Consider the following 14,551-nt stretch of genomic DNA (forward strand, 5'->3'; position numbering starts at 1 on the left):
ACAAACCAAAAGACTAGAAAAATATATAGAATTTTTCACAACAACTTTTATTTTTTATTTTTACATGATGGTTGTTGATCCTTTTATTTTGTTTAGATTATAAAAAGTCTAAATTTATTACTTTTAGAACAATTTCATTTGTTAAATGCAATATTCACTTCATATATCATGATAAATTTTGATATAGGAAGGAGATGGGGAGAGTGAAGAATTATATTTTCACAATAAAAATTTTAATTTAGAAACGAGTGAAGTGAAAAATGTAGCTGGTTAAATAGCCTCATTATTTAAAACATATATGTTATTTAGTTGGTGTGCACAGTTTGATAGGGATGTTTACGGATCGGATTTTGTGGATTGAACATCAATTCAAATCCGATTCATGATTTTACGAATTACAAATTTCAATCCAAACCCATTTGATACATCTGCGGATTAGATGTAAATTTAACCCAATCTATATCCAATCCATTATTTTGCAAATTGGTCTGTGGATTAAAAATATTAATTCTTTCCAATCCATGAACTAATAAAATTAGAAAAATCTAACATAAAAATAATTTTTTTACCAATAAAATTCAAAATTAATTATTTAAATAAAACTAGAATAATACATTCAAAGTTTCAAAATACAACACAGCGAAATAAATTGTTCAAATAAAGATAGAATAGTACGTTCAAAGTTTTAAAATATAACACGTCAAAATTAATTGTTCAAATAAATCTACAATAATACATTCAAAGTTTCCAAATATAACACACCAAAAAGAAAAATGTCCACTCCAATTTGTATTTCGTACATTAACATGAACAAAATAGACATAATTGAAATACATAACAAATAAAACTTTTATTTAATACAAACTAATAAATATTTACCCTTGGCATCCCATCAAATGCTATCAAGCTTTATCAAATATATTCTTATTAGCTCCCAAAAGAAAAGTGTCATTTAAAAAAAAAAGAATAATAATATAAAGTCAACTAATAATCAATAAATACAATTAAAGTTAAGTTGTTACATTTTACTGTCTCAACATGTTCATTCTCATCTATTGCTTCATGAAGGTTTATCAGAGTTGAGTATAACCAACTTCGTATGGAAATTAGTACCCCCACCGTTCTTGTAGATAGTGAGCATCAATGTGGATTAAGAATTCGACCACCAGTGTTAAATGTTGACTTAGATGCCACAATGGAGACATGCATGACCGAAATATCTCGAGCAACATAAGACAAAATTGGATATCTAGAAGAAATAATCTTCCACCAATCTAATATTTCAAAACTTTCATTTTCTGGATTCTCATATGATTCTGTCAAGTAAAGATCCACTTCTGTTTTGCACACTACAGAATATTGTCTTTTAAAATTTTCATATAACCTATATCAAACAACAGCCTAGCATCAATCTCAATATTAATCTCTAACTTTTTTTCATCATTCACAGTTTCTATTACTACCATGTCATCACAATAAAACAATTTATATTCATCATACAAAGTACTTAAATTATTTTGCACTTTAACAACTAACTCATTAGCTTTAAATTCACCAGACAATACTGCAAAACAGTATCTCAAATAATGTTCTTTATCCCAAGGATCAAGCAATATAGAAATAAATAAATAAGGGTTGATTGATTAGTAATTTTCCCAATACTTATCATACTTCCTTTTCATATTCTCAGCCATTATTTTCAAAAATAAATCCTTACTATCTCTCCAAACTTGCAATTGTGTATGAACTAAACATAATTGGTGTAAAAACAATATTTGGATGTCATATATAAAGAACCTAAAACTATCAAAATGGCATCATAGAAAACTTTAAAAAATTTATTGAAGTAATAGGTATATTCCCAATCAAATAAAGAATGACACATTTTTGGTTTGCTCAAACAAAACTCACGAATTTATTATGCATCATGAAGCTCTAATCAATCAAATACTTTTTGATACTTTTCTGCAACCTCTGACATGAAAATAAATAGAATTCCATCTAGTTTCAACATCTAGATACAATAAGTAATTTGAAGAAATTTTCTTTCGCTTAGCATACGCCTTAAACTTTTGTGTCCTAGAAAGTGAAGATTTAACAAATTTTACAACATTACAAATTTTAGGAATTGACTCATGATACTCTATTAACCCTTCTGCAACAATAAGATTTAATATATGTACATTACACCTCAATTGCATATTTTGACCCCCCAGGATTGCACCATTCTAATTGTTTACAACGTTTGACTACTATGAAATAGCACTATCGTTAGAAGAAGCATTACTAACTATTAAAATAAAAACTCTCTCAATGTCCTAATCTAATAGACAGGTCTCAATTTGCCTACAGATTGTTTCACCTTTGTGGTCAGTAACTTGACAAAGATTCAATATTTCATTTTGCAATATCCAATTATCACCAATAAAGTGAGTTGTAAGATATATAATAAAGATTTTGAGTTGAAATCCATGTGTCTGTAGTGAGGCAATCTCTTTGATGACCACGAAAAAAAATCAATCAACTTTTTTTGTTTTTTTTAAGTTGCAGAATATCACAAGCAACAGTAATGCAAGATGGTACTTTAAATTTGTTTTTAGAAACTCTCAACATTTCCTTAAACCCTTCATCAGTAAATCTACAAATTGTTTCACCTTTGTGGTTAGCAACTTGACAAAAATTCAATATTTCCTTTTGGAATCTCTAATTATCATTAATAAAGTGAGTTATAAGACATATAACAACGATTTTGAGTTGATATCCATATGTTTGTAGTGAGGCTAACTCTTTGATGACTACTTACAAAAAAATCAATCAACTTTTTTTTTTTGTGAAGTTGCAAAATATCACGAGCAACAATAATACGAGATGGTACTTTAAATTTATTTTCAGAAACTCACAACATTTCCCTGAACTCTTCACCCTTTACAACTCTAAATGACATTTTGTCTTTTATAATTAACCTAGCAATTGCTTCTTTACAAGCCTCAACACTATAGGTCATTGACACTAGGTTACATGGCCCTCTATTTTTAACTGGTTGGTAAGACAAAATTTTTTGTATTTTGTCCACTCGAGCTTGCCCTGGATATTTTACACATTTCTCCCTTATATGAGTCAACATATTAGATGTTTCTGAAAAGAAACTAAGAAATTAAGCTTAATTACCTTAAGTGGTGAGATCTCTGCACAAAGACACAAAAACTCAAAGAGAGCCACGAGTTTGTGAGGAGTGAGAGTTGAGATGGTAAAGTTTTTTGAACCACACGAGATCGTGATCCTTCTCTAGGGCCGTTACGCCTGCCAGAAGGCGGTGATCATGAAGTCATCAATGATTTGAACTGGGAGAGCCTGTATGGGTGGTGATCTTGAAGGTCGTGATCATGAAATTGTTCAGTTGAAAGGTAGTAATTATGAAGTGGCTTAATGGACTCCGCAAAGAAGACAACTTCTCTTGCAGGAATCGGCTACCACGATGTCCTTCAAATCGGCGTCGAGAGGGTAACGCATCGATACCAGGTGCGACGAACTTGATGATTAGAAGAAGGTGACCGCTTGCAAGGAGAGCAAGAATCGCTGAAGGAGAGGTTTAACACTGGTAAGAATTGTTGGTTCTTTACTAAGCTAATGACCCTGTGCGTGCAATGGGGAAGTTTAGTTTTCTTTTTTTAACCAATCATTGGTGACTTGGCGTTATGTGATAAGTACTTTGTTTGGCTTAGGATTTTTATCTTGTTTTAAATTTTTTACAAGTTATATTTGTATATTTAATTATTTTTTATTTTATGTTATTATTAGATAATGGTAATATATATTACAGTGTTAATGTAACTATGTAAGTGTAATTATGTAAGTGTGTAACTACATTTTAACTTATTTGTATATTAGTAAGTAGTGATGTCGCATATTAAAAATTATTTATTATTTTTTTGCGTAATTCGCGGATTTTTATGGATTTACAGAAGTAAATCCATATCCAATCCACCGACTGCGGATTTTTAAATTTTCAATTAATCCAATCCACAGATTGAATTTTTACCGATAAGACGTATTGAGTGGATCATATTGAATTTTGAACACCGCTACAGTTTGGTTTGGTTTAATGTTTTATCCAATTAGTTTGAATCGAATTGGTCTTTCTAAATAAGAACTTAATTGAACTAAATAAAAATAATGAATCAAACAAGAATTGGTTCCAATTTTATTCCTTCTTTTTCCCGTCTTACTGTTGAGTGTTAAAAAATGTATATTTATAAAGGAGAAAATCGTCATTTTACATTTCAAGTCTTACTAACAACCCTTACTTTTATGTATTTAATGTTCTTGTAATTTAATTATGTGTGTTTTATTTTAATTAAGTATTTTGTGTATTTTAGGGGCATCATAGTCATTTCACAATAAACGACAGATCAAACGGCAAAACGGACATCACTTTTGAACTCCGGATGGTCGAAAACCTTAGGAGGAGCATAAAAGAAAAAATGGCACTGTTCACATGTACGGTACTATTCACATGTACGGTACTGTCTACGTTACTGTTCACGACACTGTTCACATAGACAGATCGATGACGTGGCATTGACTGATGATGTGGCATTGACTGATGAGGTGTCATGATCCTGTTGTTCTAAAATTCTTATGAACTGTTGATGGTGATGTGGCAGCATATTAGTGGACCAAAACTTGCGCGTACGGTACATGCATTACACAGGATTATTTTCAACCAAACTGCGTTACTGTTCAAAGCCGGGTCAAACCGTGTTACTATTCACCCGCGTGGTCAAACCGCGTACTGTTGACTGATGACGTGGCGTAATCCTGAGCGTCCAAACTGTTTTTAATCCGATGGCCATGATTTACTCTATGTATCTATAAAAATGGAGCCTCTCCCCCCTAATTTGTTATCTCTGAATCCATTTTTGGGATCCATTTTCTGTAATTCCTTCTCCATCTTGTATTTTCTATGTATTTTAATAAATTCTCATTTTTCCCTTAGTTCAATTATGAGTAGCTAATTTTCTTTCAAGCTTGGGTTGAAGGTGAAGTCTCAACATGTGTCATGGGCTTTATTTGGTAAATTTGTGTCATGGGCTTTATTTAGTAAATTTACTTTCTCTTCCTCTCTAATTTTTGTGGATGTTTTGACTTCTCGTCGACAAATAATACTAATCTTGTCTAGTATCGTCTTGGTTTCACCGACTCCCTAGTACAAGGTTATTATTATTTGGCACGATAAGCCCTTAGCACCATATTAATTACAGCGTAGTTCATGAGGTGTGGATTTCCCCCTCATGATTTAATTGGCATTAATAAGGAATATTTAGCCCATGATGCATGTTGATACGGATCCAGATACCCAAGTATGTCATTTCAATAGAATTCTCTTCAATTTATTATCGCCATTTCAATTCCAAATTTAGAATTTATTCTCACCATTTTAATTTAAGTTTTAGCATATTCCAAATCATTTCCACCACAAATCCAATCACCCATTTACAAAATTAATTCTACACACAATTAAAATTCACCTCCTCGTGGGATCGACACTCGTCACCATTGATTTATACTACAATAGATTCGTGGGCTTGTGAGTACATTAAAATTTGCACAACACTTACCTTTTTTGAACCTTTGTTGAAAAACCAATTTTTCCGTTTATTTCATTTTTTTAGTTTGGTTTAAATTTAAATGACGTTTTTTTTTTTCTGTTTGAAATTTAAATGCATATGAATTAGTTTGAATTTTGAAGAAAACTGAATGTCTAAATCTGAATGATTTTTTTTTTTGTATAAATTGTTAAAAAAATTAAGTTACTATTTTTAACTTGAAAAATTTGAAAACTAGTATTTTTACATTTGTGCCCTTATATTCAATTGAAAACAAATATCCATGTTCAATTGAATGCAACCTTTTATATTCTAAATTAGTTGTTAATCAATTTCATTGTTGTTCATGATATTTTTATATGAGAAATATTCATTGAAAATTATGAAGATAAATAATGTTAATTTGAAGAAAATAAAAAATAAAAATATTAATAGTATATCATCATGACAAGTTATAAAGACGGATAATAATGCTAATTATTAAATTTTATTTAGATAAAGATGAAAATTAATTAACTAAATAAACATATTTTAGAGAATATCTTTTAATGATATGATTCATACATTTAAGATTAAGCAAAAAACTAAAAATATTGGCTTAGGTGGCTTTTGTTTTTTTGTTTGAAATCTAATTAGAGCTAAATGTCTGAATCTCAATCATGTGTTTTTTTTTTTGTTTGAATCGCTAAAAATAAATATTAAGTTATTTTCCTTAACTTAAAAAATTTGAAAACTAATATTTTTACATTTATACCATTACAAATTATAAATTTTAAATAAATAATAAACATCTCAAGTAATATAAATAAGATAATAAATTATCATAATATAAATCCTATTTAATTGAATACAACTCTGTAATATTCTATATTATACATGTTAATCAATTTTATTATAGTGTATGATGTTTTTATAAGAAAAATATTCATAAAAATTTATGAAGATGAATAATGTTAATTTTTGAAGAAAATAAATAGATAACAATAATAATAGTCTACCACTATACATTATCACAAGTTATATAGAGATGGGTAATAATACTAATTATTAATTTTATTTAGGTAGATAAAAATTAATTAATTAGATAATGATATTTTGGAGAATATTTTTAATGATATCATTAAGACTTTTTAGATTAAGTAAAAAGCTAAAAAAATTAGCTTAATAACTTAATAACTTAATGGCTGAAAATTTTTATTAAGTTGAAAAAATAAACAGACTTAATAACTTAAATGATTAAAATTAAGTCAATTAAATGATTAAGTAAAAAAAAATCTCTTAATAAATAAAGTTGAAAATTTTAATAACTTAACTAATTGAAATTAAGTCAATTAAGTTATTAAGTTGAAAAAACAAACAACTCCTTAATAAATAGATTTAATTGAAACATGAACTAGAAAATTTGATTTTACTAAATATTCAACGAATCGATATTTTTTTTTTAAATTTAAGTCCTTTGGATTCAAAATGTTAAGTAAAGTAAATAAATTTTCATGTGGATATTGTAATATTGAAAATGTTAATTTTAATATTTTTTAAAAATTATTTTAACATTTAATTAACAATATATTCATCTCTGAAAGGTTTAGCTGCAACCACAAAACCTCCCGCAAACCTAAAAACAGTGAGTGTGTGTGTGTGTATATATATATATATATATCCAGTTGCAGAGCAAAACGAACCAAAAGAAAAGCGAATGGGGTTCTCAATCTCCTTAACATCAACAAATGTTTGGTGTAGTCACTTCCAAATCCTTAAACACCCATTTGTTTCATTTCCAGTTTCCAACCTTAACTTTGTGAAATTGTCACCCCAGCTCTGCCTTGCCGCCGCTAAGTCACAGTCACAGTCACAGTCACAGACAGGTACTGGTGGTCCCGTCAAGAAACGGTCGCCCAATAAAATGAAAAAGAAAAAGAGCAGAGCTGAACAAACTTCTCTTCAGGACTTGAGTTTTAATGATGTTGATGTTGAAATTTTAAACGATGATGAAAATTACCCACCTACGCCCCTCCCAAAACCTCCTGCTGGCTTCGTTGTTGATGATACTGGAAGGGTACTCATGGCCTCTGACAAGCGAATTGCTACCATCGTTAGTTCTTTCTTCAATTCTCTATTTCTATGCAAACGCACTCTTATTTCACCTCTTATCTTCTTTCCGTGTGAATTTTATGTTTGGTTATAGTATACATATATGTTCATGTTGTGGGTGCCTAGCCAGCATACATTAAGTACTGTTTTAATGCATATATATCTTATTATCTGCTTACATGATATTTCTTCCTAGTTGCATTCGCAAAATGAGAATTCTTGTGTATCATGGGCAGGTTGATTCTACCAATGGTCTCCCGTTAGATTGTGTGATAAGGAGGGTATTCTCAAGTTCACGAGGGGATGAATGTATGCTGCTCTGCCCAGTTGACACGTAAGTAGTTTTTTTTTTTTGGTTATAAGTATCGGATGATTGTATGAACTTGTATTAAATCTTTTTCTTTCCCTGCAAATCTAATTAGTAAGATTACTACTGCAGGCCTGTTCAGATACTGAAGAGCACTAATTTTGATGGGTGGTCGGCTGTACATTTTCTATCCCTTTTATGATTGTTGGTTTTGAAATTTAATTTACTTATTGAGAATTGGTCTGCGGATTAAGCATTTGAGTGTAGCCTGCATACATACATCAACTGTTGTACTGTCTTAGATAATGAACCTACAACAAGCTAAAACTTATTTTACCCTCTTTCCAACCTGTTGCCCACGGGATATGTTAAAATATATTCTATCATCGTTATCATTCCTATGAAATAGGGCCTGAAGTTGCTACAAGACCTAGGACATCTTTTTTTTTTTTCCCTTGAAAAAATTATGTTAAATGATTGACCATTAAAATTATTTGATTTTTTATTTTTGTACTTCACTGTTGCAGATCCATTTATTGACTATATTCTATATATTATGATGTTAAATTGCATTACTCCTATTAACTTTACTGTCTACGATCTGTAATCTTGAGTTTCTGCATTTTAGGTTAGTGATGACGAAGTTGAAGCTATTCTTCCCATGGCTGCTTTTGCTCTTGCCAAAATACACATGCATCTAGTACATAGTGGGTATGATGGTCTTTAGCTTTTAGCTTATTTAAGTTTTCATAAACTCAATTTATCTTGGTTCTCCTGATTGTCTTCAGATCATTTAGTTTCATGTTTGTATCACCCTCAGATTCTGTTATACAGCACGTGGAGGATTTTGCTACTCAGAAGATGACATCTTTGATTTTCGCACTGGTAATGGTCCTCTCTTTGATGCCTTATGTTCCTTCAACTATCTAACCACTGATTTTTGTTATTTAGGTCAATAATATTACATTGCACATCTGACTCTACACCATGAAGTAACTGAGAAATGATAATATAATAATGCACATATTGCCATGTTACTTGGATTTGGGCTGTAAAGTTGGCATTTGAGTTTCAAATGTGGATAACTTCTGTACTGACTGATGTTTCTTCAAGTACTTTCCTATTAAATGTACAAGATTTGCTGTAATTTTTTGAAGGGCATATCTCTAGTTAATAGACATGTTTTCAAATCTCTCATTCCTGTTGTCTGATGTGCTTAATTTTTACATTTATGTTGCCCATGTGCTTAATCTCTCATTCCTATCTACCTGTTTGTTTGTGGTGCTGTAATCTCAATGCTCAATTTTGATGCTAGAATAATTTCACTGGACAATTCCTGTTACTATACAATCAGGAAGTCTCAGTGTCTTGAATGTTTTATCTTGCTGTGATATTCATGTAAATGCATCCTTAAGAATTATTTAGCTGCAGCTTCTTACATTTCCTCAGGATGAGCGGTCGATTGACCGTTATTAGTGGACTTTGTCTATTTAGATCATGAACATCAAACTGTTTTGGTCCATCCAAATCTCTATTTGACTACCTGATTTAAGATCTTTCACTGTATGAGACATGTAAACATATGTTGCTTACACTTTTGCAGACGATGGCCAGGATATAGATGGCTTGCCAACAGAAGGGGTTGAAATTACGTGCTTCCATCTGGTATATGATAACATGAATTCTTTCTTTTTGTTTGCAAAATTTTTGAAGTACATCTTATATTTGTATATATGATATATACTTATGCTCAATTGATTGTTGGTCTGCCGCTTCTACATGTTGTCTTCTTGTGCAGGATGGTTCTCATTTCATGATCTATACGCCATCTGATCCACTTCTGTTTGTTGCTGTCAAGGTAGCCTGTCAAATTTCTTAAGCGTCTTGGTGTGGATTAGTGTTATGTTCTTCATTGCCAGCAGCATTTCCAACTTTTTACTGCTTTTTCTCCAATACTAATGTCTAAAAAGATAATCTCTCAGAACCTTTTTAGTCACTATCCAAGATAATTGGATCTCTAGGAGAACTACTTAGCTTGAGAATTAGAATTAGTGATTGATGAATTGGAAAACGAATCTTAAATGAAGTTGAATTTCATTTTGCAGGATGGCAATGGGCAATTGCAAATTGCTGATGATGTAAGCAATCTTTCTCATTTCATGATAGGAATTGTATATGATTTCTCTATCTTGTTCTATAAGCTGTATGAAGGGTTTGATTTTATTCACAATCATAGATCAAAAATGGCTTCTTTAGGTGCCAACCGAGGCTATACACCAAATTTGTCACCACTTGCTGGCTTCTATCAGTGCCTTGATATTATGTAGTACTTTGAGGTTTATACACATGTCTGAAATTTAAATTTATTTTCACTTCATATTATGATATCTTATTACTTTGTATGGTGTGAGCTTGAATCTAAATGGTTTCATTAAGATTTTGTGTTGAGTAGTCCTTTTATCAATAGTTGGTAGGTGGACATTTTTCTTTCCATAATTCCCCTCAAAGGTATCATGATTCGTGTATTAACCTCTGGAGGTTGTTCACTTGAAATAGTAATCATTTAATCGGCCAGCTTTTGTCACAATGATCAATGTGATTGAGTATTGATGGTGATTGACCAAGCCTCCCTCACCACATATACTTAAATTGTAACACTAGGACTTTTTCAGGATGGTGTAGATTGTCATTGATAGAGTAATCTGTAGTTTCCTGTATTGAATATCATGAATAAATGAAACTGTGATTATTAGCACAAGTAAATAGTTGATTCTCGTGTTGAATTTGAATCTGCCTTTGAGTTTTTTGGTCAATTAATTTGTGAAGACTGTCATGCTCCTGAGTAGAAGTGGCCATATTGAAGATCTAGCATGTGGGCTGATCTTGTCTAAGATTTGCTTGGTAGCTATCAGATACAGTGAAACAAGGGTTTTAATAGGGATGGTTTGTTTCTAGGTTGGTTTCAGACCTAGTCCAGATAGTGCGTCGAAGTTATTATTTGCAGAAGTTTCTCTCTCAACCATGTTCCATCCTCTGAAAAGGATTTGGAGTTGAGTCAATTTAGTCCTTCGACAAAATAGGTTCCCATGTCGGTTGACTGCATTATATACGTGCATGTGCTATGTATACAGTTCCATTATTTCAATTGTCTTCTTGTTATCACAAGACTTGAAGTGTTTTCTTGCTTGAGAAGAATTACGCACACGAGTAGTTGCTTCTTCATGAGGGTGTTGGTTGGATAGGCAAGGTTTATTGAGAGATATAGAGGCCTTGTGCTAATTTAAAGTGGTTTTGATTTATATTTATGGATTATAAAAATAATATTGTCTTGCTTTGTAAATCAGTTGTTTATACCTTTAAGAGTTTTAATTGCAGTGAAGCAAGTAAAACTACTTAATTCAGTGATAATGCAAACGGATTGATTTGGGTATAGGTTCCTGTTTGTGGTCTGACTGAATTTGTTGAAACAGGATCTCTTGGAGGATCCGGCAGTCATAAGTGCTATAGACGAGGAGACTGAATTTAACGCCTTAGTGGTATTTATCTGCCCTTGGTTTGTACCATCATTGCTTAATCATTGAATTGAGCTAAACTATTTATCTTGCTCATTATGTCATCATATAGGAGGAAGAGGCAGCTCTTCTTGAATCCTTGTTAGGTAAAGAACGATGACTAGGCGGCAGAGCAGTTTTTTTGAAGTAAACCCAACAGTTGTAGCAAGGAAGCAATTCTCAGTAAAGGAAAACTTCAGGACATCGAATATTTTCTCCTTTCTTTGTATATAATGAATTTTATTTACATATTAAAGGAGTTGAAAATCGCATAATGTAGGTCTGTTACATGTTTTACCCTGTAGGATTTGTAAAGATAAAAGATCCATGGACTATGAATATGATGCATAATAAGCACATAGGTAGGAATTGGACGGTCATGTTTACAAGTTAGGACACCAACGAAGAGATTGGACAGAGGAGTTATTTCATGTACTTGGAATTTTCTTAGTTATCTTTCCCATCACTATAATTTGTTATTTACGAAATGAATGCATGATAGGCAATGTAAAGTTATCAATATCACAAAATTTATAACCAAGAGTTCCAATATATCAAACTACATTTGTTATTCATATCTTTTTTTTTTTTCCCTCCACTTGCAATAAGTAAGTTCAATGTCATGGGATGAGTATTTTGTGCAGTAATCTATGTGGTATTTAGACAACTTTTAGTACAAAAGTTGTTAAGCAAGCCTATTGAGTTTCTCAAACCAAGTAAAGACGCTTGCGAGAAAGCTAGGGAGAAAAGAGACACAGAGAGAGTAATATCACCAAATAGAATTTTATTACTCGAAAGAGTGTACAAGAGAACTTGAGAGCTTCAGAGGTAGGCTTGAGTTGCTAGTGTGTTGTATGTGTTCAAATGGCAAGTGCCACGACCTATTTATAGGGGAAATTTGCCTATTCTAGTGTATTCCATGCAAATTTGCCAAAATATCTAGATTTTTATAAGTGTAGAAATTTTTAAATATGTACAAATGATGAGATGTGCTAGAGTGTGCTGAAAAATTCTAAAATCGAGCTTGAGTTCTTGGACTTGAAAATTTAGGCAACCCGTTACTTAACGCACCTTGGCTTGCTCTTAGCGCATTTTGGCTTGCCAATTTAGCCTCTTTTGCAAGAAAATTCGAGCAGCCAATGGCATCCTCACCCAACTAATCTTGCGACGTCTTTCTCACTTTCTCCTGCTTGTAGCTTTGAATGTGCTCAATCAGTTGCCATATATATTCTTCACGTTCTCAACTGGTTTCACTGTCGAGGGGGTCTCTCTACTAAGTACTTGTTGTAAGTTGATATGCCCTTATTCTAATTATTCGATCAATAATGATGCATTCCACATCTTTGTCGAATGCAATGACAATGGCTGTTAGGGCATGTCTTGATTCTTTGCGGCTTGGTACGACTTGAGTAGACTCGCATGGAAGACTGAATGAATCTTGAGTCTTGGCAGAAGTAGAAGTTGGTATGAGACGTTGTCCACACGTCGAACAATGGGGAAAGACCTTTTGTATCTCTTTACTGGCCCCTTGTGCACTTTCCAGAAAGTCTTGAGCTGTTGGGGTAGGAGTTTAATCATCACTTGGTCGCTTTCTTTGTATTTGAGGTGATGTCTCCTTTTGTCCGTCTAACTTTTCATCTTTCAATTTTGTTGATATAAGCACGTGTGATGTTTGCTTATTCATGCCACTCGCGAGCGAGCTTGTGAGTTGTAGGTTTTTTTCTCTATACATCGAGCCTATGGCATTAGGGATTATGGGCTGAAATCCTATGACGATTTCAAATGGCCTTTTGCATGTAGCCTCTCTTCGTTGAATATTATACGAGAATTGGGTGACATTCAGCAACTTCATCCAATCTCGCTGATGAATGCTCACATAATGCCTTATAGATACATCTCAAATAAGCTATTAATGGGCTTATTTGGTCTGTCTGTTTGTGGATGGAAGCTCGTTGAGAACTTAAGTTTGGTTTTCAACAATTTAAAGAGCTCCATCCAAAAACGTCTAGTAAAATGTGGGTCTCGATCACTTACAATATTTTTTGAAACTTCGCATAGCTTGACGATATGCTTGATAAAGAGATGGGTGGTTTCATCAGCTTTACAATCTACAGGTGCGACATTAGAGGTTGCGTACTTGCTATAATGGTCGACGATGATATAATGGTTCTGCAACCATCAGACTTAGGCAAGGCCATAATCAAAGTACATGGAGACATTTTCCCATGGCCTTAATGCTAGGGGTAGGGGATTCAACAATCCTACCGGAAGTTAGTGATTCACCTTATCTTGTTGGCAAACAAGACAAGTCCGCACTTATGCCTTGATGCCGTCTTGCATTTATGGCCAAAAGTACGAGCTTAGACTAGTGCGATAGTGCGTTCAATTCTATGGTGACCAGTCCATTTCGAGTCATGGTATTCTTTGATGACTTTTTTTCGTAAATTACCTCCATCGAGGCACAAATAGTCAATCTTCTTTAGTTAGGAGAATGCCTTCCACCTATCAAAATTGCCTTGTCTTATCCTCTAGAATTTTCCCTAACAAGTCTTTTGCTAAGGGGTATTGTTAGAGGCCTTCCTTAATACGTGAGACAAGGTTAGACTTAGGTTGGCTAATGTTAGGAGTTACCAACATGTTGGATGTTCAACTTTTCAAGATCGATTGCTTATGCTGGCCTAATCATTGAATCATGTATATCACTCTTACACCTTAAAGAAAAAAAAAAGAGTAATTGCACAACACTTAAACAATGTAAAAGTCTTTTTTTTTTCTCTATTCTACGCATGGAATAAGACAGAGGGGCCTGTCGATATTTCATGGTGGCGGTAATATTAGAATTTGATAGACTTTGAGGGTGCTACTAAAAATTTTCCCCTACTTTCCCAAATCAATATGGCCCTACGTGAGCCTTCATTAAGATTTGAGAGCGGTTTAATGGGTTTTAAATGCTTTAGCAGTTAACCCACATGGCATGTTCTCGTTGCCCTCCTCAA

At 32.6% G+C, this 14,551-nt stretch overlaps 1 protein-coding gene across 1 annotated transcript; it reads left to right on the forward strand.

Moving 5' to 3' along the window:
• Positions 1-7,187: 7,187 nt before the first annotated feature.
• LOC102612089 (uncharacterized) lies at positions 7,188-12,126 on the forward strand. Its single transcript, XM_006464853.4, has 10 exons — positions 7,188-7,698; positions 7,934-8,031; positions 8,137-8,182; positions 8,633-8,715; positions 8,825-8,889; positions 9,608-9,669; positions 9,803-9,862; positions 10,110-10,142; positions 11,475-11,540; positions 11,629-12,126. The coding sequence occupies exons 1-10, from the start codon at positions 7,303-7,305 to the stop codon at positions 11,674-11,676; spliced, it is 957 nt and encodes a 318-aa protein (XP_006464916.1). The 5' UTR covers positions 7,188-7,302; the 3' UTR covers positions 11,677-12,126.
• The last annotated feature ends 2,425 nt before the right edge of the window (positions 12,127-14,551 follow it).

The sequence above is a fragment of the Citrus sinensis genome, chromosome 7, assembly GCF_022201045.2.
Source record: "Citrus sinensis cultivar Valencia sweet orange chromosome 7, DVS_A1.0, whole genome shotgun sequence".
In the NCBI taxonomy this organism is placed as follows: Eukaryota; Viridiplantae; Streptophyta; class Magnoliopsida; order Sapindales; family Rutaceae; genus Citrus; species Citrus sinensis.